This window comes from Cyprinus carpio, chromosome B5 (assembly GCF_018340385.1).
Source record: "Cyprinus carpio isolate SPL01 chromosome B5, ASM1834038v1, whole genome shotgun sequence".
NCBI classification, from domain to species: domain Eukaryota; kingdom Metazoa; phylum Chordata; class Actinopteri; order Cypriniformes; family Cyprinidae; genus Cyprinus; species Cyprinus carpio.
In genome coordinates this window covers 5,011,031-5,038,715 of record NC_056601.1, presented here as the reverse complement: position 1 = coordinate 5,038,715, position 27,685 = coordinate 5,011,031, and the positions used below count along the sequence as shown (strand labels likewise).

The following is a 27,685-nucleotide window of genomic DNA, read 5'->3' as shown; positions in this document are numbered from 1 at the left end:
TAAATTACTTGTTCTCATATGTTAAACCTGGTGTAACTGGTTTCCCCCCCAATTCTAAGGCTCATTCTTTCTGTCTATTGTTGCCAAACCTTTTCTTCCCATTGCTGATATTGAGGTTGGTTTCACTGTCATAAGCAAGGTTCATTTCTGAGTCAATTCACACATTTTTATGTATTGCCTTTACTTTGTTTACTACATCTTATAAGTTCCAGATCTCAAACAAGTGTTCATGAGTTTCAAATTTTACATGCTCAAATACACCACAGTAAACAGGAGTTCTAATAATTCTGTCCTTGTGAGTCCTTTGATAGGTTTCAGGCTTATTATAATAAAGTATTCATTTTTATTTGTACTTATTTTTTGCATTTTGAGTTTATTTTGCCGTGCTGACCCAGTACAGAGCCCTACCCTAATGTGTCTATTTGACTCAGAAATGTCCATGTGACTGTGACAACAGACTCCTCCTTCCTTGATCTAAATATCTATTGCTTTATTCCTCTCGCTTATGGTTCAGTCTTTAACTTCACATCAATGTGGACACAAGTATTCCAGGAATAATGGTGCTCCGACAGAGTTTTCTCATCATTCTTGCATTCTTTGGAATGGTATTGTGTGGGTATGTAATTATTTTTCAGTAGTATTTGATAGATTGCCTTGGTGTTTGGTTTGTGAATTGTTGTGACAATAATGCAGTATCAATGAAAACTCTTAACTGTCTAGAAGCAACTGAGTCATTTCTCAGAAGCTGGTAAAATTACCACTGCTTGACATGAGCCCAGGATAAAGTATTTAGCATTTTTATGTGTATATTGTTTTTATTTCCTACATGCACACATCACAGAAATGCAAAAATGATTCCCTTAAAAATGCAACTACAAAATGTCGGAGCAACACAATTATTATTATTAAACATATTCTTAAGTTGTGTGATCTTATATATATATATATATATGTGTGTGTGTGTGTGTGTGTGTGTGTGTGTGTGTTCTAATATGTACCTTTAAGGTACCAAAATGGTACCAAATATGTACCTTTTGAAAAGATACAGCCCCAGTGACAGCTTTTGTACCTTTATCTCTGAGAGTGCTATATGTTAATTATATAATTATATATAAGAACAATAAAACTTCTGACATTCCTATACAGAAAAAAACCCATAAGAATAACATGTAAAACAGGTTGCCATTCTGCTGGTATGCAAATTTTTTTAGCACAGCCCACTGCTTTTTTCATTGTAAGTGATTCTGCAGCAGCCAACAAGGAAGTCAGGTTTCCATTCTGTTATGTATGTTTTATTTACAGACTTTTACAGCAACATCCATCTGTGTGAAAAATATCTATACATTAACACTGGCCTGAAAACAACAGCGTTACATAAAATTGTGAATGCTGTGGGATTATTAGCAGAAATCATATCATGTGTCATACTCGCGGGGACAGTATGCTTGAAAATAATATTTCATGTCTTCCATTGCATTCTTTAAGTGTAGTGTGCCAGCTACCCAATAGCAATAAGCTTTGTGCTTTTTAGTAGGCTTACTTTTAATGTAAGTCTCAGCTCTCAAAATCAGTTTTATATCGAAACACAAATTATGTGTTTTACAATAGTGTTTTTCAAGCTCTTTAATGATCAGATTGCTGTATTTATGTGAACCAAATTCCTTAAATTATACTGTTTTCTTTGTGAAAATTCCAAACCAGTAGGCTATAGCTTAATTTATAATGAAAATATAGTGTCATTATTGTAATCGGCGAGACTCACATGCCGCTTAAACTGAAGCGAATACAGCGATCTGTCACGCCACATTAAAAAGCGTGAACACATTATTGTAATATATTGTTTGTATTTCGCTATAAAACTGACAGATTTTGAAAGCTGAGACTTGAATATCTCCCGGTGCTCCCAATCTGGGCCATTTTCAAAAGGCTAATATACTCTCAAAATATTAGAACTTTAATCTTTATTCTTGAAACATTTCGATTTTAATCTCGTAATCTTATTTTTTATTTTTTATTTTTATTTTTTTATCGTGGCACTAAAACGCCGTCGTACTAAATCCGGGGATCACTTAGAGCCTGTTATACTGTATATCCTCATATCGCCCGTCCCAAAAACGTAGTTTTTGTCAGTGTTTATTTAAAAACATCCAGTTATGCAGAATATAGATGGTAAATATTGTCAATGCAATATGTAACAATATAGGCTATGATTTTTCTAAATTCAACATATTAACATAAAATGATAACTGCCCCAGCCGGCATTTCAACGTTGAAAAACGTCAGGTACCATGGTTGAATCAACGTTGAATTACCTTTCGATTTTGAAAATTGCATCAACGTTGATATTGTGACGTTAATTCACCCTTGAAATCGCGACCTTGTTTCACCGTCTTACCTTCATAATGGGGGAGTTATGGTCGTTCTGGAGACGTTGGATTAACGTTTAATAGGTGTTGATTTTGCAAAGTGAATCAGCGTTGATAACACGACGTTGTTTCACCGTCGTACCTTTCAACATGGCTGAATACACAACTGTACGTTCAGTTAGAGCCTAGTTTGCATTTAGATCAACACTGTACATAATAAAGGTTAAAAATCAAACGACTGGCAGCAATGGCTTTACAATCAACTTCAATAAACTACCACATGCTCAAAATTGTAAAACAGCAGTTTTATTTTGGAAATATACTGTATAAAACAGATGAAAATAATCCCAAACTTTATTTTGCAGTGTTTATGCATGGATGCATTGTTAAAAACCTGTAGAGTTTGAATACACCTTCTGGTGCTACTTGGACACGTCATCAGTGAAAAACCCGGGGTCATAGGGTGTTTCGGGTCTTTAATCTTCATACACCCTCACCCGGGCGACCCAACCGGGGGGTGATCAGTCCCCGGCTTGTGTCCAAGTGGCATGTTTTGCTCCACGGATACCCCCCTACGGATCCACAGCCACCGAGAAGCCCTCTCTCCTAAGATGTTTGCGGTGGCTTTTTTCAATTGCAGTCCTTTCACTCCAAGGAGTTTGAGGGTTCGCAGCAGTGAGTGGCCAGCGAAGCCACCCGAGCTCGACTGGCTCGCAGCGAGTTTTCCAGCCGTTGTTCCAGCACTCCGAGCTGAGCCCTGCATACTTAGCCCTCTTACGCTCGTGGGCCTCTTCAATACGGTCTTCCCAGGGGACAGTTAGTTCCAGGATAACCACTTGCTTGGTAGACTCAGACGTTAGCACCATGTCTGGGCGGAAAGAAGTGGCTGTGATGTTGCCTGGGAACTTAAGCTGTCTTCCAAGGTCAACCTGAAGCTGCCAATCACGAGCAGTGGAGAGGAGCCCCCCCCGTAGAGCTAGGCCGATGGAATTGTTCCTTCTGCCCAGCTCTAATGAAGGTGATTGTTTGTTTGGGGGCTGCCTGGGTCTTGCTGAGCTGGATCGCTGTGCAGATGGAGTCCGCCAAAGCCTTTAGCACCTGGTCGTGGCGCCAGCGGTACCGCCCTTCCCCTAGCGCTCTTGAGCAGCTGCTCAAAATGTGCTCCAGTGTGCCCCTTTTCTTGCACAGCTTGCACTCAGGAGTGTCTGCCAGGCCCCAGGTGTGCAGGTTAGCTGGGCTTGGGAGGACATCATAGACGGATTGGACAAGAAACTTGATCCGAAATGGCTCTGCTTTCCAGAGCTCTGCCCAGGTTATTCTGCGTGGATCTGCATGTTCCCACCTGGTCCACGCTCCTTGTTTGGACATGCTGGCCATTTTGGTGTAGCGTTCTTCCTCCACCTCTGCTCGTATCTCGTCCTGAATCAGTTTGCGCCTCTCTTTTCTACGAGCCAGATCATAACGTGGCTTGGGAAAACAACCAAGACCTGCTCGTCCCCCATTGCCACGGAGCCCACCAGCGTTTTGTGCCTTAGTCGTGCCTCAGCTTTAGTGACGGCTTCTTGCGCCTGCCATTTTCTCCCGGTCTTCATGAGGATTCCTGCTGCTGCGACTTTTGTGTCTTTGGAGTCCCTGTACATCAATACCTCTCTGGAGCGGGTGACTTTGAACTCCTCTGATAGTCCACTCAAAGGAAGATGCAACTTGGTGGAATGGCCGTAAAGGGCAATGCTGCTCAAGGACCCAGGGAGCCCCAGCCATTTTCTGAGGAAAACTGGCTGATAGACTTCTCTAGAACCTCGACTGTTGATGTTGGTACCTCGTAGACTAACAGGGGCCAGAGTATTCTTGGCAAGACTCCATGCTGGTAGATCCAGGTTTTGAATTTTCCGGGGAGGCCACATCTGTCAATCGCTGTGAGCCAGGTAGTCAGGTCGCACTTGGTTTGTTTTATGGCAGCTGAGTCCTTCAGGGAGCTATCAAAGAACTTCCCCAAGCTCTTGACTGGTTTTTCAGTCACTGATGGAATCATGGTCTCTCCCAGGGCAAAGCAGAAACGGTCGGACACTTTACCCTTCCTTAGGACCAGAGACCTGGACTTGGCAGGCTTGAAGCTCATCCTTGCCCAGGAGATGAGCCGTGCCCCTGGAGAAGCCACCTGCACCCTGGAACAGATGTTGTCATCACTGTTAAGTCGTCCATGAAGGCTCTTATGGAGGGCTGACGGGTCCCAGATTTTGACTTGGGCCCTCTGCATTCCACCTCGGCCGACTTGACAATCATGTTCATGGCCAGTGAGAAGAGAGATACAGAGATTGTGCAGCCAGTGATTATCCCCTTTTCAAGTTGATGCCATGAGGATGTTACTTGGCCTGAAGAGACTCGTGCGCTGAAGTTGTTGTAATAGTCCATGATGAGGTTGCGGATCTTGACAGGAACATGGTGTCTTACCAGTGCAGTTTCAATGAGCTTGTGTGGAATAGACCCGTAGGCATTGGCCAGGTCAAGCCAGAGAGTTGCCAGATCTCTTTTGCTCTCCTTAGCCTCCCGGATCAGCTGTGTCACCACCCCTGTGTGCTCCAGACATCCAGGTACTCCTGGGACTCCTCCCTTCTGGACTGAGGTGTCAATGTAGTTGTTCTTCAGGAGGAAGTCTGTCAGACGTTGGGACACGATTTTGAAAAAAATCTTGCTTTCAACACTGAGCAGCGAGATGATGCGAAACTGATCAATGTTGCAAGAGCCCTCCTCCTTCGGGATCCAGACTCCCTCAGCGTACCTCCATTGCGCAGCAACTTTCCCTCTCCGCCAGATCACCTTCAGGATCTTCCAGAGACGTCTGAGGAGCTGCGGGCACTGCTTGTAGACCTTATAAGGGACCCCGCTGGGACCGGGAGCGGAGCTGGATCTTGCCGCTCTAACGGCTTCTTCCACCTCTTTCAGCGTGGGTTCAGCGCTGTCGAATTGGATCCCTGGTTCAGGTGGCGCCACCAAATCACTGCAAGGTTCAAGGTCATGGTCCCTCAAGGTGTCACTAAAAGTGGCGTGGAGATGGTTGTCGATCTCTGAATGCAAAACTGAATGCAAAACAAATCACACAATATTTTCACTTTACAGTTCAATAACAGTGGGGTTGGAAACAAAGTGCACAACACTATTCATTAAACACTTATTTAATGTATTCAGATGAAAGTTTGCAATATTAACAAATTATTCACAAGCAGCGTTTTCAGAGCCCCCAGTTACACAGTTTTAATCAGAACCCTAGCTATACAGTGTATTAGTAAAACAAGTCAAATCAAATTAAGTACATTTTTATTAAACTAAGTAAAATCACAATCTATCACAAAAGGTCAATGAATCTCTACCAGAAGTGACAGTGCAATGTAGCAGATGAACAATTTCTTACCAATTTGCCAATAATAAGCTGGATCCTTGATGACTCTACAAGGGGAAAGAAGAAATGGTTTACTGAAAAGTTCTTAAAAAGCAGGATTTCATTTTATACCATTTCTTTTAAACTTTTTATACCAAGTACCACTTCAGAAAATATTTGGCTCTCTAAGTACCACCATAATGACCAACATTAAATTTCAGCAGCCTAGTAGGCCTAACTATTCAGCTACAGCTCTGCACAGTTAAAAAATGAGCCAGTTTGATTCCTAATAAGAATATTTATTGTTGTCAGCCACTTTAACATTGTAATTACACAGTTTGAACATTAACACTGCACTGTGCTTACATACAGGTAAACACAACCTGTCCACATTGCGTGGATATGAGTCTGGCCTCTCTGCGCTCATGGATAACTTTCTTTTCAGAAAGTGAATCCACCCCTCATGCCCTCCTCTTTCTCTCCTCCCAGGAGCCTGTGAGGAAGAAACAGCGGGGCAGTTGATCCCAGCACTCGGATGAGATCGAGCTCACGTCGGCTCAAGGCCCAGGTGCATCAGTCTCTCCTCAGAGAGAGTTCTCGCCTGTCCACTACTCCCACCTAGACCAGCGTCCTTCTGCCAGCATGGACGACCTGTTCTCATTGGGTGGGTCTGAAGATGAGCCGCTAGACAACAGCATGTCAATAGCGGCCTCAGACGCTGAGGATTGGTTGGGCTTGACTCAGGACCCCGCCCCTTGCCATTTACCCAGCTGGTAGACACCAGGACTTCTGTGGACACCAAGCTGATCCATGTCCTTTCTGGGCTGGAATGATCTGCGCCTGAGGAGCCTGCACACAGCTGACTAGATGAGTGGTTCTTGCTGGGATGCCACCAGGCCCCTCCCCAGAGGGCTGCACCCTTCTTCCCTGAGGTCCACGATGAGCTCACGATGTCGTGGCGTGCCCCTTACTCTGCCCGCCTCAGAACATCTGCCTCTCACGCCCTCATTGCAGTTGATGGTGCAGGGCAGAAGGGCTATGAGACGATCCCTCCAGTGGACGAAGCCGTGGCCACAAACCTGTGCCAACCTGCCACCATTGGATGGAAGTCTAAGGCGACCTTCCCATCCAAGCCATGCCGGATGACTTCGGCTCTCGCGGGGCGAGCATACACCTCAGCCGGCCAGGCTGCTTCGGCACTGCACTCCATGGCGGTGCTTCAAGTGTACCAGGGGAAGCTCCTCCACACCATGGACGAAGTGGGGCACAACCCGGCAACATTTAAGGAGTTGTGCAGCACTACGGACCTGGCCCTTTGAGCTACTAAAGCCATCACCCAGGCTATCGGGCGTTCGATGGCCACCTTAGTTGTGTTGGAACGCCACCTCTGGCTGAATCGGATGGAGATTAAGGACACAGATAAAACTATCTTCCTTGACTCGCCTGTCTCCCCTCTGGTCTCTTCGGACCCCGTTGTGGATGGGTTTGCTGAGCGCTTCACCGCTGCACAAAAGTCGTCCCAGGCTATGTGACACTTTTTGCCCAAGCGCTTGTCTTCGTCTGCCTCAAGTTGCCCTCAGGAAGAGGGGGAGGCTAAGTCCCGCTGCAGCCGGACCACCCTCCAAATTGCCTCGTCTTGCCTTCCCGTCACCCCGTTCTGTTCCGGGTGCTCGAAATGATGTGCCCGAATGTTGCCTGCACAGAGCCCAGCATAGCACCCTGGCAGCGCGCCGCTGTTATAGCAGATTCAGTTAAACACAAACATACTCAAAAAGAGAGCAAATTTCCTCTTCCATTATTTACGAGCACCAAAGTTCCTTACAGCAACTCTGTGCCCAAACCAATACAACCCCTCGTCACATGGGCTGAGGCATGGCAGGCCATCCCCGGAGTGTCAGTGTGGGTGCTGAAAACAATAAAACAAGGTTACATACTGTAATTCGCTCGGAGGCCCCCTTTATTCAACGGCATGGTCCTATCCTCTGTGACAGGCGAGGATGTGCATGTCCTTCGCTCAGAGGTAAAATCTATGCTGGCGAAAAGGGCCATTGAAGTGGTCCCCCCAGCACAGAGCTAGTCAGGCTTCTACAGCCTGTACTTCCTCATCCCCAAAAAGGATGGTGGTCTCAGACCCATTCTCGATTTAAGACATCTAAACCGTGCCCTGACAAAGCGCTCATTCAGAATGATCACTTTGAAGCAGATCCTCACGCAAATACACCCAGAGGACTGGTTCTTTTCCCTGGATTTGAAAGATGCTTACTTTCACATCCAGATAGCCCCCCATCACAGGTGCTTCTTGAGATTTGCTTTCAAGGGAGTTGCATATCAATACATGGTTCTTCCGTTCGGACTGTCCCTGGCTCCCCGCAGTTTTACGAAGTGCATAGATGTGGCTCTCTCCCAAGCTCCTGGTCAGTGCAATGCTCGCGAGCCGCCTGCAGTGAAGCTGCGCTCATCGACACAACCTGTCCACATTGTGTGGATATGAGTCTGGCCTATCTGCGCTCATGGATAACTTTCTTTTCAGAAAGTGAATCCGCCCCTCGCACCCTCCCGTTTCTCTCCTCCCAGGAGCCTGTGAGGAAGAGACAGATGGGAGTTTGCATACTGAATTACCTTGATAACCTAGAGTGTTTGGGGCTCAGGATAAATTTTTCCAAGAGCTCGTTGTCCCCCAGCCAGCGTATCACATTTCTGGGGACAATTATCGACTCGACCTGTATGAGGGCCATAGTCTTGCCAGATCACGCTCTGGCCATTCGGCAGCACATGGAAACCTTTATGCCTGGAACAGTTCTGCCGCTCAAGAGGTTTCAAAAGATGCTAGGTCTCATGAGCTCAGCATCGGCAGCTCTGCATCTGGGCCTGCTCTACATGTGGCCACTACAGTTCTGGCTAAAACCTCAAGTCCCGCCCCATGCCTGGCGGCGAGGTTGGCACATGATCAAGGTGAGCCAGGCGTGTAGTGCAACCCTGGCCCCTTGGACAACCCCGGCTGGTACGAGCAGGGGGCAGCAATAGGGATAGTTGGCAAGTGGAAAGTCATCTTCACAGATGCTTTCAAGATGGGCCGGGGAGCCCTGTGCGAAGGCCATCCGACCTTTGGCATCTGGACGAGTGTAGAAAGCAAGCTCCATATCAACCGCCTGGAAATGTTGGGTGTATGTCGAGCTCTCTACGCTTTCTTACCACTCCTGGCAGGGAGCCACATCTTAGTCCGGGTCGAACAACATGACAGTGGTGTCCTTCACAAATTGCCAAGGCGGGCTCTCCTCAAAACCCCTATTCACTCTAGTGAAAAGTGTCCTAGAGTGGGCCCAGCACCACCTGCTCTCGTTGAGGGCAGCGCATGTGCAGGGCGCTCTGTACATAGGGGCGGACATGTTGTCCCAGAGCAACCTCCCTTCAGAGGAATGGAGGCTCCATCCCAAGACTGTTCAAAGGATTTGGGAAGTCTTTGGGAGGGCAGAGGTAGATCTCTTCACCTCTGAAGAAAATTCTCATTGCCCAATCTATTTTTCAAAAGTCAAGGGTGCTCTGGCTCCACTCCATACAGAGACCAGATTGTTGTTCTCTCCACACTTCCTCCTTCTCTGGATGATCAAGAGTTGAACTTACTTGTCAGGGCCTTAAGAGCCTACATTGACAGTTCTGCCTCATTTCGACAGTCAGAACAGCTCTTTGTGTGCTTCGGAGGCAGCACCAAAGGTCATTCTGTCTCAAAGCCTAGGCTATCCAGATGGATAGTGGATGCAAAAGCTCTCGCCTAATCGTCCTCCGGGATCCAATGTCCAATAGGGGTTAGAGCACACTCCACAAGGGGCATGGCCTCCTCGTGGGTCTAGAGGCGTGTCTATTGCAGAGATCTGTACGGCGACCGGCTGGGACTCGCCGTCCACATTTGTCAGCTTCTACAACCTGTATATTCCTGTGCTACAAATGCAGGTCCTGTCAGCATAAGCCCACCGTCATGGTCAGTTTTTGCTTGTTGTCCAGGCTAGGACCCCGAATGCGTCCAGGTCCTTGGTGTTAGTTTAAGTCCCCTACACGCTATCAGGCCCCTTGGCGCCTGAACTGTAGGAGGTCAGCAAGATGACTACATCCCCGGTTGGTCTGGGATACTTTACGTTTTCATTACAAGCCGTTTTCAGTGCTACCCGGTCATCCTTCCTGATAGCACAGCGTGATTTTATTGTACCCGTAGTGTCTTAGCCTAAATGGCTTACGACACAGTACGAGTGTAGTATCGAAAGGGAACGTACTCGGTTACTAACGTAACCTCGGTTCCCTTAGATAATTTGCCGTGCTATAAGCAAGGACACCTCATGTTGTCGCTTCAGTTGAATTAAATCAGTTTGCCTGGGTGAGACGGCTGCTTATATAGCCCGATGTCCCGCCCCTTTTGGTGGGTTCGGGTGGGCTCGCTCACCATAGGCTCGCGCGGCTCTGCCGTGCCGCCATTGGTTCGTTTCTATTGAATTCCACGAATCAATTGTCATGCAGTTTCACTGCGTGATTGAAAAAGGCTTCAGAAATCGGAGAAAAAGGACTTTTCCCCGTAGCGTCTTAGCCTAAATGGCTTACGACACAGTACTCGTTCCGTATCTAAGGGAACTGAGTTTATGTTAGTAACCGAGTACATTATATGCATGTAAGAATATCTATATTTTCAGTAGACTTCAGAAAATGCTTTTGCTAAACTAACATAATACAACAATACGAATCCGTTAGGTAACAAGGCATTTAAAAGGTACTATTGCTTAGTTTAAAACCCTGTAACAATGAGGTTAATACATATTAAAAACACAAACCAAGACATTCTTATCTGTGAAAGGCTATGCAGTTTCTTCAGGAATTTAAATTTAGGCATTTTTTGCAACCAGATGCTGTGCAATATTGTTGCATCTTGAAACTCATTGATTTTTATTGTGAGTGACGACATATAGACCGTTCCAAGATGGCAGATGTGTCGACATGTCTTATAGATAGATAAAATAGAATAGATAGAATATAAAATCTGAAACTGCATTTTTATGCCCCCTTTTAAAAATGTGTACATTTTAATTTTATTGTCAAGAAGATGTGTAATCACGCAAATCATTATGCTGCAATTTCTTTGTGTACATGACAAACATGAAAAATAAAACTTAAATGTGATCTCGGAGAAAACCAAACAGTCATACATCTTTACAAAGATTGCTCCTCATGAAGTTATATGTCTTTCTTCACAGGCTCATTTACCTGAACACCAACCAGAACAGGTGAGTTAAGTGCAGTTAGACAAACACGGTTCAGATGTGTATGTGTTATTCTCTTGATTTGGGAAGTTTGCATTGCTAACATTTATTTCTTTATTTATTACTGTTAAGTTGCAAACCACAGATCATAGAAAAAGTCATCACCAAGTAAGTAATGATGTAATTCATACACATAAACACCACATTTTAACACACACACAAAAAATGCTCAGGTAACAAGGTACAATTTTTGCATTATTTCTGAGAGTGTACATACAATACGTGCTTATACACATCAACTTAAGACACACACATTCAAACCATATGATTAAATGCAGATAAATAACAGTTATTATCTCTGTTATTATCAGGAAAAATTGGAAGCTTAAGAACTTTGGATTGCGCTCACCGGTGGGGTGTGTAAAACTTCATCTTCTTATTAAAAGAGACTTTTTTTTAAGTTGATCCTTAATGACATAAGACAAAAACATTCTTGGTTCATGGTTATTTTTATTGTTCTGATCCGATCAGATCAGAGAGATGGAAATAAATAAACTGGGAAAACCATGTTTTAAATTTGTATTAACTCCATGAACCGATAAAATGACTGTTGTTCTTTCTGCTTATTCATATGTATTGCAGGCTTGTGTACAACCAGCCCAGTGCGCTGGTAAGGTGAGTACTATGTTTTTAGCATCAACCTGTAATAGCCCATTTGCACTCATGAATGGAATGATTACAATGCTGTTTGTGTGTTTGAATGAAGCGGACAGATGTTGCTTCTGTAACGTCATGGCTAGCCCCAATCATCTGGGAGGGAACCTTTGACGCCACACTGATTGACTTTATCTACAAACAACAGAATCTCACCATAGCGACCACAGTCTTTGCTTTGGGAAAGTGAGCACCTCATGATACCTCTCATCTTGTATCAGTATTTCTCATTTGTTTCTCCTCCTCTGTTTTTCTTTGTTTCTGAAAACAGTAATGATTCAATGATAAATGAATTAATTATAACATATCTCCATGTATTTGTTTTCTCTGTTTGTTAGATACACACGTTTTCTCAAAGATTTTCTGGAGTCAGCAGAGCAGCATTACTTTGTTGGATTTCAAGTTAATTACTACTTGTTTACAGATCACCCAGAAGAAGTTCCTGAAGTTAAGATGGGTGAAAACCATAGGTTGATAGTTCGAAAGGTTCCAAGTATGAACAGATGGCAGGATATCAGTATGGGCAGGATGGAAATACTGGAGAAACTAATAAAGAATGAACTGGCCAGTGAGGCAGACTATATTTTCTGCCTTGACGTAGATGCAAAGTTCTATGGCCGCTGGGGTGTGGAGTCTTTGGGTCGTCTGGTAGGTGTGATACATCCTTGGTACTTTGATGCTCCAAGGGATAAGTTCACATATGAGCGTAGACCAGAGTCTCAAGCATACATTCCAGTTGAAGAGGGTGATTATTATTTTACTGGCGCTGCATTCGGTGGTTCACTGGAGGATGTACATCATCTCACCAAAACCTGCCGGGAGCAGATGAACATTGATATTGCAAACTCCATTGAGGCGTTATGGCACGAGGAGTCTCACTTGAACAAGTATTTCCTTCATAACAAACCCAGTAAACTGCTTTCACCTGAATATCTGTGGCGGGACATCAATGCCTGGGCGGCCCAAATAAAAGTAGTTCGCTTCTCTCATGTAGCTAAAAACAATGCAGAAGTTCGTCCAAACGCATAGCACCTGTTGCTAGTATTGAGCTACACTGACATGGTGTGTTGTCGCAGGCCTCCCACACTGTGAATCTGTAAACAAGTAATATTGACAACGGGGGAGTCTACAGCTGCCACCAACAAATGGATAATCAGATACATTGACAGATATTTGTGACCCTCTCTGTGAAATCCAGGCTAAAGTCTCAAAATCGAATTATGAGATAACAAGCATCAAAGTTTGACTATGTTTTCCATCTTTGACATGGTCTTAGTCGGTAATAAAAATATCAATGTTACATTTTCACAGAATGTTTTTTACCTTATGAAGGATGATTTTATATAGAAAACAGTAAATCACCAAAAAATGACTTTAGCTGGGTTTTTACAGACAGGGTCACATTTATGAGCACAAAGTGCATTAGGAACTAGATCCGCCAAAGTAATCTTGAATAAACACTCACAATATGAACTATAAATACTCTTGAGTTTATTATACAACCAAACACAATCTTAATGTGTATTGAAACCCTTTGTTTAACCTCTTCTTTAAAGAGACTCAAGGGAGGAAGTCAGGTAAATAAATACAGGTAAAGTTAAAACCAGTGGTGAACTTGGTATTTTCTGGCTACTACTTCATAAATATGATTTTACTTTTTAGTGTGATCTCATTAATATTTATAGTAATTTGCACACATGGTTGCACCTCCCTTTTTGTATGTTTGGGTATACACTGAAACAATATATGACATGTGACATATTGACATCATAAAAAGATGTATGTATGCACAGCTTTGACAACATCAGAATGTTTACAAATATTTTATACATTGACATTATTTATATCACTATATTATGAATTTTTCAGTTTTAATTCTGTTTGTTTGTTTGTATTTGTATAAATAAATGTGTTTATGAATATACACTTAACATAAATAAACACATGATTGGCTATTGTATAGATACCAATGACACACTAAACAAAACAGCTTTTCAACAATATAAAAAAACCATAATGATTAGATAAATGTTAAGCAACACGAATGAAGCATGCTGAAATAAAAGTTATGTCATTGGACATATTTTATGTCAATGATTAAACAAAAAATATTTCAATATTCCTTGAACCTATAAAACGATTCATAGGAATTCGTACATCTCTAAAGCTATGGTAATAGTTCATTAAAATATACAAAGTCTATGCAAATGTACAAGAATGTATGTGTTCTTAAACCACATTTTGTGTATAATACTAATGGGGTCAAATTCCAAGTAAACAACTTCATATATAAAAAAAACAAAAAATATTTAAAACTTTATTTTTTAAACACAAATTACAAATTAGGTTTTAAACAACTGCAGTTTTAAATCATTTTATATTTATTTTTTTATATCAGCCCTATCTTCGACGCTGTTCTCATTTGTATAGTTCCGCACACGTCATCGCGCACCGTGCTCAGAGAGATCGCTTGAGGCTGCCACTACAATCATGTGCAGCACGAAAAGATTAAGATAACGCATAAATTCCTCATACTTTATTTTAGGAAAAAAGCATCTCCTCACAGTAAGGATGCGCTGTGACACGTTTTCATGTCAAGAGCAAAACTCTTCACTCCCGTTTCCATGCAATGTATTATTCTCTAAGGATTGTTACTAGTTTTTTTACTGCGATTATTCACATACTACACAGCACAAATGATGGACTCAGAAAGAGCAGGTGTGTTACTGGTTGCTGTTTTAATTTATTTACGTATAATGCAAAACACGTTTGTATGGTTGTATTCCATGCTTTTTCAGTGCAATAGAAATGTGATGGCAATTCGTTTCCCCTTACTGCCGTCGCATTCTACTCGCCGTTTCTGGATGAGGAACAAACTGGTGGCGGCGGGTCGTGTTTTCCCCGGAAATGCGATGCTTTCTTCCCCCCGCCATCGTTTCTAATCTGCGTATTATTACAGTTTTTTTTGCGGTTTTTGAATTAAGTCAATGACTAAACGGTGAACTTTACATTCTTCCTGGTAAGAGAACGAAATACACCTTTTATTCAAAGTATAATTAATGAACTCCCCCAACACAAAGTCGACTTAAAACGTGCCCAAATGGAATTAAAAGTAGAACCCCACTCGTTCAAAAAAATCTTGATTAATTATGCCTTATATGGGTTTTTTTTTTTGTTTGTTTAGCAACGTAGATACTAATAATGCGTGGCTGTGGGGGAAATTATTAGTGATGCATAGTCCGATTCATTTCCTCGAAACGGTTCTTTTTGGACAGATCGGCTCATTGAACCGGTTCAAAAAGCTGATTAATCGGTTCCTGACCAGCACGTGCCCATAGACATCAAAGGGGGCTTGAGCATCTGCCCTTTTTCTTCCTTGAGAGAAAGTGTCCTTTTGTCTGGGGAGTGTTTTTTTTTTTTTTTTTTTTTTTTTTTTCGAGCGCGTGCGTGTGTGTGTGTTTCTGTTTGCCCACAGCTTTCCCTGTCAAATAAAAAAAATCGAAATATCAGGTCGGGTCAGGAAATGTTGAGACTTTGTCCCCTCCGCGTCTCTTCGCAGCACAGCAGTGTAGCAAGGACCACAGAAGTGAAGCCCACCACCCACACCCAAAGAACCACACAAGTTAAGCACTCCATCCCTTACCAGTATTGTTACACAAATTTTTAAATTTAGATATCATCAACAAAAGAATAAGCTACCTGTGCCTCAAATTTACAACTAATTATCCAAAAGAAAAAAGTCAATTATAGTTAATTTGTCTTGCCAACATCCATGACTCATGAAAGAGCTACCATGTAAGTTAGCTAAAGTTTAGCAAAGGCAATAGGAAGCAGGGCCGTGCACAGGGGGGAGGCCTGGTGGCTAGAGCCACTGCCCCTTTGCCCTCATCGGCTAAGTGCCCCTCTCACCAATCCCCCTCAGAGGCGGACAGTAGTGAAGTATTTTTACTCTGCTGTAAAAAATAAATAAATAAAAAATCCTTCACAAAAAAAAAAAAGGAGAGAAGGGAGGCTGCTAAAAGCAGTTCAACATTGCAAACATGAATACAAAACTCCAGCAAGCCAGCAGGTGAATCATCATATAGAATATTTAGCAGTTTGTCACACTTTAATACTTGTAATTAAGTATATTTCCCATTATGATCACTTGTCTTGATACTAGTAACCTATAACACATAATATTTTATTAAAACCATATTAATAGTAGGCCTATGAATAGTTTTAAAAAAGGTAGTATAAATGTTCTAAAATAGTTGTTTATTAGTATATAATATAGATTTATGATGTAAAATATTAAATGTCTAATACTTATAGGGGAGAGTGGGGTAAGATTAGCAATTTTTTTACTAATGTGGTCCTCAAGATAAGCGAAAATGATGCAGAAGTTCAATGAAAGTATCTATCCTATCCAAATGAAAGTATTCCTATCATTTTAAATGATCAGAATGTATCTATGACAAAGGGTTCTAAAAAAATATGGCTTCTTATAAAAAAAAAGTGTTCCCATGGCTCAGTTTGCCCCGGGTTTGGGGTAAGTTGAGTCAGTTGTGTCATCTGTGTGTAAAATGACCATCTGACTGAATCTGATTCAAACTCATGTGAAATAAATAATAATTTAAAAACTAATTTAATAATTTCCTTTTACAGACAGTCATATTTTTTTTCTTAAAGTTAACTTTAACAACATAAAACCAAGCAAATAAAGTTTAAATTTCAATATTTAAGTGTGTTTCTGAAACAATATGTTGAACACCAAAGTTGTAGCCTTCCTAAAAACAGACTAAACAGAGAGTTAGTTGGCCATTAGTGACTACATGTGGAAAGATATTTTATTTATTTATTTTTATTTGTTTTCATAGCAATATCTGGCAACACTGCCAGAGCTTAAACTGATAGTAATCGAAAGAGCCCACAGACATGTTATTGCTGACAGGATACCACATACGATAAGGCAAACGTAAAAAAAAAAAAAAAACACATCATGATATTATCTGTCAGAAATGTTATAAACGCTATCGAAAAAGTAGCATATAACATTTAGGCAGAGATCTGTAGAACAAGTATGTTATGTCTATGCTATTTCATGTTGTTAAATTTTGTAAGTTGTTATAAGTCGTGTCAACAACATTCATAAGGGCACTAGACAAAGTTATCATCTATATAGCAATGGTTATTAATGAAAACTACACTCTAAGAAAAAACATACAATTTGGTACCAAAGAAGGTACAGACCCTTGTCACTGGGACAGTACCTTTTAAGGGTACAGAATTGTACCTTAATATAAAGGAACAAATTTGTACCATTCCTAACCCTAAGGTTGTGGGTTTGAGTCTCGGGCCGGCAATACCACGACTGAGGTGCCCTAGAGCAAGGCACCGAACCCCCAACTGTTCCCTGAGCATCGCAGCATTAACAGCTGCCCACTTCTGTGTGTTCATGGTGGATGGGTAAAATGCAGAGCACAAATTCTGAGTATGGGTCACCATACTTGGCTAAATGTCATGTCACTGTCACTTCACACAACTGTGGCAAATATGTTCCATCAAGAACTATTAAAGGCCATTTTCATATTGAATAACATGCACATTCAACAACCAAAAGTTTCAGTTGTTGAAAATATCAGTAAATATCAGTAAATGCAAATACATATCAAATACAAAGACGAAAATGATCATTGTGGATTTCCGGAGAAGTTCAACTGATCATCTTCCTCTGCTCATCAGTGGCTCTGCTGTAGAGAGAGTCAGGAGCACCAAGTTTCTTGGTGTGCACATTTCTGACGACCTCACCTGGTCCATCAACACTGTGAAGAAGGCGTAACAACGTCTTCACTTCCTGCGGAAGCTGAAGAGAGCCAGCCTCCCACCACCCATCCTCACCATCTTCTACAGAGGAACTGTGGAGATTGTCCTGGCCAGCTGTATCACTGTGTGGTTCAGAAACTGCAAAACAGCAGCACGCAAGACCCTCCAGCGCATAGTGAGGACAGCTGAGAGGATCATAGGGGTCTCCCTCCTCTCGATGCAGGACATCTATCAGGCACGCTGTGTACGCAGAGCCTCTGCCATAGTGAAAGATTCATCTCACCCCTCCCACCATCTGTTTGACCCTCTGCCATCAGGCAGAATACTAAGCAGCATCAGGACCTGCACTGCAAGGTTCTGCAACAGCTTTTCCCCCCAGGCTCTCAGAATCCTGAATAAGCTGATACCAACCAGCATCCTACTCCCATCATAAACTGCCTTCCTGTCCCATATCTACAGGAAAGAAAAAAACATTGGACATTTGCATACATCTGCACTCTGCACTTTTACTTAGCTGTGCACTATGGACACTCTTGCACAACTATACAATGGTCAATTTACATCCACACTCAACTCACCCAATGTGCACTAAAGACACTTTGTGCAAACGCACATATTCTCACATAATTCCTGCTCTGAGCCACCTCAACTGTGCACAAGCACTTTATTCTTAAACACTAACATTTATTACATTTCTACAATTTCACATTTCTACCTCATTTAACACTTCTGCCTTGTTATATTTATTGTCCTCGTCATGTTTATTGCTTGTCATATTTTTTGTGCTCTTATGTCGAATCCCTATTGTCATGAACACGTTTATACTTGTTTTGTCAGTGTCTTTGCACCTTGGTCCGTCATAAATGACATTCTGTTCTTCTGTATACTGTGTATGTGGAAGAATTACAATAAAGTAAAGTTTAAGTTGAAGTTGAAATACACACAAGTGGTTGAACAGTAAAATATTTCTTTGTGTAAATGCATCTTTCCAGATTACAATAAAGGGTTTAAAAATAATAGAGTATCACTTAAAAATAAAAAAAAGCTGCAAAACATTTCACAATACAATTAAACCTTGTTACAGTACATAAAATACAATTACACTAAAATGTTACATTATGTAACAAAACTAGAAAACTTTTCCCCCCACTTTTCACACAACATCCTTGCATTTATTTAACATTTTCAAAAAACACCATCCTCAACCTCAACTGCTTGGCAAATTTCAGATCCCTCCATTTTTACAATTCTGAAGATTCTCTTCTCACTGAAGAATTGTGTACAGTCAGACATTCACAAAACTAAATGAAGAATCAGTATTAGAAAAAACAGAAGTAAATTGATTGCATTTATATCCCCACTGACCACTTACAACTGTACCTTGAATATTTTTTATCTTACTACAGATTCTTTGCATGTAACAGCTGTCTGATTGTGACAATAGTTCACTTTCTCCCTCAATATCACCAGATGTAAAACCAGAGCAGCATAAAAAAAAATCCACATCTAAAAAGACATTTAGCAACTATAAATACATACATTATTCATTCCATACTTTCAAAACATGCAAAGTCTAAAGAACTGCATCTGTGCACGGGTTGGTGGGGTTCAGTCACGTTGCTCAATAGGTGCAATAAACCACCATGGCACTTCAAGGTTAAGCATTCATTTACAATAATTCAACAGTATTATTTTATGTACTTCAAACTTATACAAAAACTACAAGAATTAAGAATTTGACTGAAAAGATGATGCACACTTTTAGAAAAAAATGGCTTTATAAAGGTAAAAAAGACCATAAAAGGTAAAAATCAATTTAAACATATTGGAAAAGATTCATTTCTATCACTGCTATGGACTGATTACCACACAGAATATGCAGAATATCAAAAACTTTAGGAGTCAGCTGTCCACGGTAGTGCTTATGACAGGGGTGTCAAACTCAATTCCTGGAAGACGGTGGCCTGGCAGAGTTTAGATTCAATCCTGATTAAACACACCTGATCCAACTAATCAAGTCCTTAAGGCTTATTTGAAAATTAGGTGTTATATGTGCGTTGGAGCAGAGTTGGAACAAAACTCTACAGGGCTCCGGCCCTCCAGGAATTGAGTTTGACACCACACTCAGCAAAATATCATCTAATTATCATTATCGATAAAATCCCAGAAAATATTTAGATATATTTTTTGTCAATTTTGCACGCCCCTATTATATTTAACGTTTTGTTTAGAAAAAATAAATATGAGAAGTGTCCTTTTTCCCACTTGAGCACCTTCCCCCTAAAATGTCTTTGCATGTCCCTGCCTGCTTTTTTCTCAATGTGAAATTTCTTTTCAAAAGCCAGTTAGACTACTCTGGTGTGCTGAAGGATAAGAATCAGTCATTGGCTGTTGGGTTGTTGTGGTTGTAGTTGTTATGGTTGTGTCTTAATGTAAAGCCCCACCCTTAGGTTGTAGTTGTTATGGTTGTGTCTTAATGTAAAGCCCCACCCTTACCAGGATGTATTTGACTTTCAAATCTCTTCCGCAGTACGACAGCACACTGTTTCATGCCCAATATTTGCACTCTCTTTTTCCAGTTCAGTCCAAGACCAAGCTGATATGACAATGCGACTCCGTCAGATTTTTTATGTCTTCCTTCTTGGAATGTTTGTTGGCTTGTCACTGAGTGGGTATGTATAAACTTTTAAAAATATGTAGCTGATTCACTCACATGTTTGGAATTGGAATGTTAAGTGAATTAGAATATCAGTTGTGAAACTGTTTATGTATCTCTTTATGTAATCAGCTAATCACATGGCAGCAACTCGATGTATGTAGGCATGTAAATAGGGTTGGGAAGGTTAAACATTGTAACACAAGTTAAATTAACTATTTGAGTAGGTTAATCTAAGTCAGGAGTGTCTGATCCTGCTCACTCTTCTGTAGAGTTTAGCTCCAAGTCCACCCCAGTTAAACATGGCTGAATCAGCTAACCAATTTTCTTGCCATACCACAAACCTCCAGGCAGGTGTGTTGAGGCGAGTTGGAGAGATGAGAGAGTCTCCATAACTCATTATCTCATTTACAATAATACAAATTAACAGGAAACAGCATTCTTCTTCCTTAGCTTCCTTGATGTTGCCATTTGTTATAAATATATCTATTTAAAAAAAAAACAAGAGCTCATATACACAAATGTCATTGACTCTGTGTGGAAAAATGTTCTCACGCGAGAGCGTGTCAATTCCATGAGATTTGGCACCACTGGTTTTCAAAGCTTGAGATCAACTTACCTCAACTTACCTAGGCTTTTTCACATTATATGTTGAATCCTGTTAAGCTGATACAAGTTAGATATAAATCTGTCTTTGCATTTCCATGGCAAAAATCACGCGCATGGCTTTATGATTTGCATTTTTGTTAGTCATGACTAGCTTGTGCACTCTGCAGATTGCTAATTGAACAGGCTGCCCATATATATATATATATATATATATATATATATACACACACTGGGCGATATATCTAACGATATAATGATGCGCATCTAGACAGAGCCGTAGATCACTGACAAGGTACGCAATAACGCGTTCATTATCGAAGGCGATACATCTGCGATAATGAACACGATATTGCGTAGCTCGTCAGTGATCTACGGCTCTGTCTATTAAATGCCGCTCCATTTGAAAGCAGTTGATGGCGATTTAGCGCTAATCAGGGAACCGGCTTTACTGACTAGATGCGCATCATTATATCGTTAGATATATCGCCCACCAAATGCCTCATTGGTTAAAAATTCCCAAACAGTTTACATTTAATATTAAATGAAATAAATTACATTAAAATGCAAAGTAATCATTTTGGTAATCTTAAATACGTTTCAAATGTACTGTTACTTTATAAAGTTATTTATAAGTTATTATAAAGACTGTCTGAATGTTGAACTGCTCATCAAACGATGATGGTGAAACATTTGAAGGGACATACAGGTGTTGTTTAGTGGAAAATCCTGGATGCATACAAATAACATGACACATCTTGCACAGTCTTGTGTAAACCCAAACACAACAAACACGCTCTATATGCTTTCTGAACCAGGTATTAAAAGCCAAGTGGTTACATAAAAGATGTAAGCTTTAATGGTGCTTATTAGTGAGACCCTTTTACTTTCAGTTTAAAATTGTTGTACTGTAACTTGCTTTTACAAAACAATAAAAGATATGATGGCACACAGATTCCTTGGATTAACAACACTTTAATCCAGACCTAATTCACTTCCCTATCTACCTTCTAGTTCTATATCTCCCCCTTATGTTCATTCTTCAACAACTATTTAAACTGCGAGCAGCCAGTTTTTAAAGCTTTGATGGGTTTCCTGAAGGATAAATGTTTTTATTTTATTTTACTTTTTTCTACTCAAATGTTGGGTTGAGCTATTTTTCCATGTCCTCTGTTGTGTACACATATATAGTGCATATTGTAATTCGCTTTGGAAGTTACTCTTATAGTACTATTATGCATTCTTTAGGAGTAAAGAAAGTTGTATGACAAGCTGTTGTACCCCTAAAGTAAAAATTTAAAATATTTTCTTCTGAGAGTGAATATTCATGGAATATGGCAAAGATTTTAAAGATTTAAAGGCACAAATTATGTATATTATATAGCTAAACATACAAAATCTAAAGACAACATCTCAATGGAATGAAAGTCCTGTTGAAATGAGCTTTTCTATTTAGCTGAACCAGCCTGAAGCATAATTTATGATCATTTTGTGGTCAGATCTTTTGACTGAATACTGAAATGTGTTACTGAAACAGTTACATAGAGTTCCTTTTTTCCATTCAAAAAGATAAGTAAAGTAGATAAGTAGAACTTTTCTGCATGAGGTTGACAAACACCATTTCCAGCACCTCATTTGCTGATGAGGAAAAATACTTAAAATTATTTAAAACCTATTGTTAACTTAAACACTTAAAAAAGTGTGTGAGTGTTGACCCATTTCCAAAAGATCTCTGCTTATAGGATTCTCGTGTCTTCTCTTACAGGCTCATTTACTGGGGATTCACCTCCATTTGGTTTGGGTAAGTAGACTATATTCATACACGTTCATGTTTCAGTCAGATTAGAGGAATAAATCCTTTTATTAAAATGTCACAATGAAAAGGATTATATGGCTTTAAAAAACATGAAAGTGTGAGAACCGTGTCAGTTGTGTGAGAGTTGGCAACCCTGGTTAATCTACATGAACTTACCTCAAGATGCTTTTTCGGATTTAATCTTGAATCCTTTGAAGCCGGTATAAGTCAGACACGTCAAGCTTGAAGCAGATGGGCTACAGTAGCATAAAACCACACAGAGCAGGATTGCCAGGTCTGCTAAACAAAACTAACCTATTTGTGTTTTTGTCTGTAGTCTTCCACTCTGTTGGGGGCCCCTTCCATTAAATAGCATTCTGGGGAGATAGCTTTAACCCATGGACAACAGCATATAAGTAGGCTAATTTCACTGTAAAACCACAGACTTGGCAACTCTGACACTGGGTAACACTCTTGTCAGCTAACAACAGGAGATTGTAAGCTTCAGTTTATTAAATGTCACAATGTAAAGGCTTTAGTTCAACTGGAATCATGCCAGTGCAATTATTGTGTACCACAATTATTAGACAGACACAATTGGAAAACACAATTGTGGCTCAGCCTTGCCCAGCATTTATACAAACTGTGCATCTGCTCTATACTGGTGATGTGTGACATGTAATCCTTCCAAATTTCATTATTAAGCATAACATCTGACATATGGATGGTAACATATGACATATGATGCTAAACCCTGCTGTTGTAGTTCGATACTGCGAAACATGGGAGGAGGTCTGTTGAGTTATGTAGTCCATTCATAATTGTGTTTTGGTTTGCAGAAATCATCTAACAGGTAACCTGGGGTAAGTACTCATTTAATGCATACACACATAGACTTATTATTTTTAACATACACATAAGCTCATGCACACATATATATATATATATATATATATATATATATATATTATATATATATATATATATATATATATATATATAAGGTGCTTTTAAAACAGAATTCACTGTTTAATACCCTGATGTTGTGTAATTGAAGAATGCAGTTTGTTGAAAATATATGCCGCTTCTGAAAATTATTTACAGTGTACACATGCTTACATAGAAACACCGATGTTTAACTGCAATCAGTGACTGATTACGTGTATGTGTTTAATATAGTCGGACAGATGTTGCTTCTGTGACACCATGGTTAGCCCCGATTGTATGGGAGGGAACCTTTGACTCCAGAGTGATTGACTCTATCTACAAACAACAAAACATCACCATAGCGACCACTGTCTTCGCTTTGGGAAAGTAACAAAGTTACATACTTCTCAGACTCTCAAAATACATCCTTTTCTCTCTGTATTATTTTTCTCTTTTTATTTTATTAACTTTTATGTTAATATAAAGTTCTTGGAAGATTTTGTAAAATCCTTAGATTTTGTAAATTTAACTAGCAACAAAATTATTATTGTTATTATTATTATTATCCTTTATTTTACCAGGAATTATCCCATTGAGATATAAATCTCTTCTACCAGGAAGTCCTGGCCAAAATGGCAGAACAGAAAGTTTCACATACAGATTAGACACAAATAAAACAAAAAATATTAAACATATCATCCAACATCATATTAAAAAAATTACATAAAACATTCACAAGTTTCTTCCAGGTAGAACTCTAAAAGATTTCTAAAAATATTTAGAGATGGAATTGTTTCTTACATCATAACACTCTGCATTTCATTCCATAGCCTAGGACCCTATGAGGAAAAGCATACTCTAGGAACAGTCAAATGTAATTTGTAAGATTTTCTAGTGCTATAATTAAAAATAAAATGAAAAAAAAAAAATAACGAATAAAATGACAGCATATCAAATAATAATGCCTTGGCAGTAAATAATAACATATGCATTTTTCTCCTTTGGGACAAGGATGACCAACCAACTATTTTTTACAAAGTACAGTGATGGGAAGGTGAAGATGTATTTGTCACAAATCGTAATGCAGCATGATAAAAACTATCCAACTTCCTTAGTAAGGACAAGTTTGCATGCATATAAACCACATCACCATAGTCCAACACTGAAAGGAAACAACTTTGGATAATTATTATTATTATTATTATTATTATTATATTTTTTTGCAATTTTTTTTTTCAGTTTTAATGAAAATTGCAGTGACTGAAAGGAAGATCATCAGCATATAAATGGATTTTTGCCATGTTTATCTTCTGAGCTAGGGTATTTATATAAAGTGAAAATAAAACAGGAGCTAAAATAGATCCCTGTGGGACTCTATTTATTTTTAATTTTATAATGAAATTTTCAGCTGAGACACACTGCATTCTTTCTGTCAGATAATTATTGATCCAATTTAGACTCATTTTACTAAAAACCAAGCAACTGAGTCTCTGCAATAAGATTTTGTGATCTACAGAATCAAATGCTTTAGATAGATCAACAAATAGAGTACAGTACTGTTTATTATCTAGGCATGTTATAATATAGTTTGTAGTCAACATAGCAGCTGTAATAGTACTATGACCTGAGCAGAAACCTGAATGAAATTCATTTAAAATATTATTTTCCATTAAAAACTGTTTTACTTGGTCATTTACAAGAGATTCAAATACTTTCGCAATAACTGATAGCCTTGAAATAGATCTATAATTGTCTAATTCAAAAGGGTCACCCCGTTTTAACAAAGGGAGAACCATAGCTGATTTCCATGCATGTGGAATTGCATTTGAAGTTAAACTTAAATTAAACATAGCAGTAATTAGTTCTCCTGTGTAATCTGCCGCAACTTATAAAAACTAAGGCTCTATATTATCCAGCCCTGCTGATTTTTTACAATCTAAATTTAATTGAGCTTTGTGATCTTGTACTACTAAAATAGGAGTAAAAGTAAAAAGCTGAGTAGGATGACATAAATCAACACCCCCTTTGGTTTAATGTTCTGCTAAATTACTAACCTCAGAAGTTAAACCAGCAGCAATAAAATGACTATTAAAGGCATTAACAATATTTTCTTTTACCTTTATGATTCTTTCCTTAACCTTTAAATATTGAGGCAAACTAATAGAAGATTTTAACCCAGAGACTGATTTGGTCAATTTCCAAAATTTAGTTGGATCATTCAGATTTTCATTTATCATGTTTAAATAATAATCACATTTAGAGTTCTTAACTAATTTTGTACAATTATTTCTTAATGTCCTATAACGTACCCAATCCAAATGGTTATTTGTTTTCTTTGCTGTCAATTTAATGCCCTTGCTTAATAAAGGTATTCATTTATTTAAAAAAAAAAAATATATATATATAGATATATATATATATATATATATATATATATATATATATATATATATATATATATATATATATATATAATATATATAAGTTCAGTAACTTACACACATAAAATGGATATGTTTTAATATCTGTTTCTCTCCTTTTTTCCAGATATACTCGTTTTCTCAAAGATTTCCTGGAATCAGCAGAGGAGCATTACTTTGTTGGATTTCGAGTCCATTTCTACCTGTTTACAGATCAACCGGAGGAAGTTCCTAATGTAAAACTAGGTCAAGAACGTTACCTGACAGTAAAGACGCTTCCAAGTATGAACAGATGGCAGGACATCAGTATGAGCAGGATGGAAATACTGGAGAAATTAATAGAGAATGAACTGGCCAGTGAGGCAGACTATATTTTCTGCCTTGACGTAGATACAAAGTTCTATGGGCGCTGGGGTGTGGAGTCTTTGGGTCGTCTGGTAGGTGTGATACATCCTTGGTTCTTTAATGTTCCAAGGTTCCTATTCACATATGAGCATAGACCAAAGTCTCAAGCATACATTCCAGCTGGGAAAGGTGATTTTTATTATACTGGTGCTGCATTTGGCGGCTCATTGAAAGATGTACATAATCTCACCAAAACTTGCCGGGAGCAGATGAACATTGATACTGCAAACTCCATTGAGGCGTTATGGCACGAGGAGTCTCACTTGAACAAATATTTTCTTTATAACAAACCCAGTAAACTGCTTTCACCTGAATATCTGTGGCGGGACATCAGTATGAGTTCAGGCTCAGTGAAAATAATTCGCTTCTCTCATGTTGCTAAAAACAATGCTGAAGTTCGTCCAAACTTGTAGCACTTTTGTAAAAGTTTATATCCACATCAACATGGTGATTTTTCACAAGAAAAAAAAATCTTAATAGTTAGTTTTGGGTCAAACTTGTTTTAACAGCCCTTTTTTTTTGGGGGGGGGGGGGGGTATAGATTGCAAATTTGTTAAAAAACAAACATGATTCAGGTGAGTTATGTTTCCATAGAAACATCTAGCTGAAAGACATTGTACAGTTTTGATCATGAATGTCAAATCCTGTTTTTAGGATGTCGATATCTTCTCTGTCTTTTTGAAGTATGAAAATAAGACCGGTCTCTTGACATCAAGTAAAATGTGTTTTCTCTCTGTTTGGAGAATTTGTTTACTTGTTTTAAGCATAAAATTCATTAAATGTTTTATGCTTATAATGCATTTACCTCAATATACCGAAAACACACAATACTTTCATAATAAACTCAAATAGTAACACTTGTAATGATGTATTTCTTAAGCCATAAATGTATTAAAAAATGTAGCTGCTTATATAATTATGGTACATTTGAGAAAACTTTAAACATAATACAACTAATGATAATACATGATTCAATGTATTGAAAAATATCCAATTTACTAAATATTCCACAAACTGTAATTTTGCCTTTGTCTTGTACTGTTTCACGTGTTGTGTTTGTAATGTTTGCAGTAAAACGTTTTAAATTTATCACAATGAAACAGGTATGCACTGTAGTCCTGAAACTGTATTGCAACCTGCCACTCATGCAATTTAATCCTCCTATTTGCACACCTGTACATCAGTTTGTAATCTTTTAAACCATAATTTAAATATAGATCCGGTATCCTGAAATTTTATCCTACCCGTCAGATTTTCCTACCAGTAATAGCCTATTGCGTCCTTTTTCTCTCGCTGAACAACAATAGGCTATTTAATGTATCTGCATTACTGTAGGCCTACCTATTACTGGTATAGGGTTGGGGTAGCTCTAGAC

General features: G+C 39.4%; 1 protein-coding gene across 3 annotated transcripts; it reads left to right on the top strand.

Moving 5' to 3' along the window:
• The first annotated feature begins 505 nt into the window (after positions 1-505).
• LOC109090450 (globoside alpha-1,3-N-acetylgalactosaminyltransferase 1-like) lies at positions 506-27,174 on the top strand. Of its 3 annotated transcripts, none has more exons than XM_042723780.1 (7): positions 506-616; positions 10,977-11,006; positions 11,115-11,150; positions 11,354-11,398; positions 11,625-11,657; positions 23,738-23,872; positions 26,033-27,174. In XM_042723780.1, exons 1-7 carry the CDS (start codon positions 558-560, stop codon positions 26,721-26,723), a joined length of 1,029 nt encoding a protein of 342 aa, XP_042579714.1. In that variant the 5' UTR covers positions 506-557; the 3' UTR covers positions 26,724-27,174. The 3 variants fall into 3 exon arrangements, with proteins under 3 accessions (XP_042579714.1, XP_042579715.1, XP_042579717.1); XM_042723781.1 differs by lacking the exon at positions 506-616 and adding an exon at positions 9,925-10,396; XM_042723783.1 differs by lacking the exons at positions 506-616; positions 10,977-11,006; positions 11,115-11,150; positions 11,354-11,398; positions 11,625-11,657 and adding exons at positions 19,848-19,905; positions 19,952-20,173; positions 22,529-22,564; positions 23,398-23,421.
• Positions 27,175-27,685: the final 511 nt, after the last annotated feature.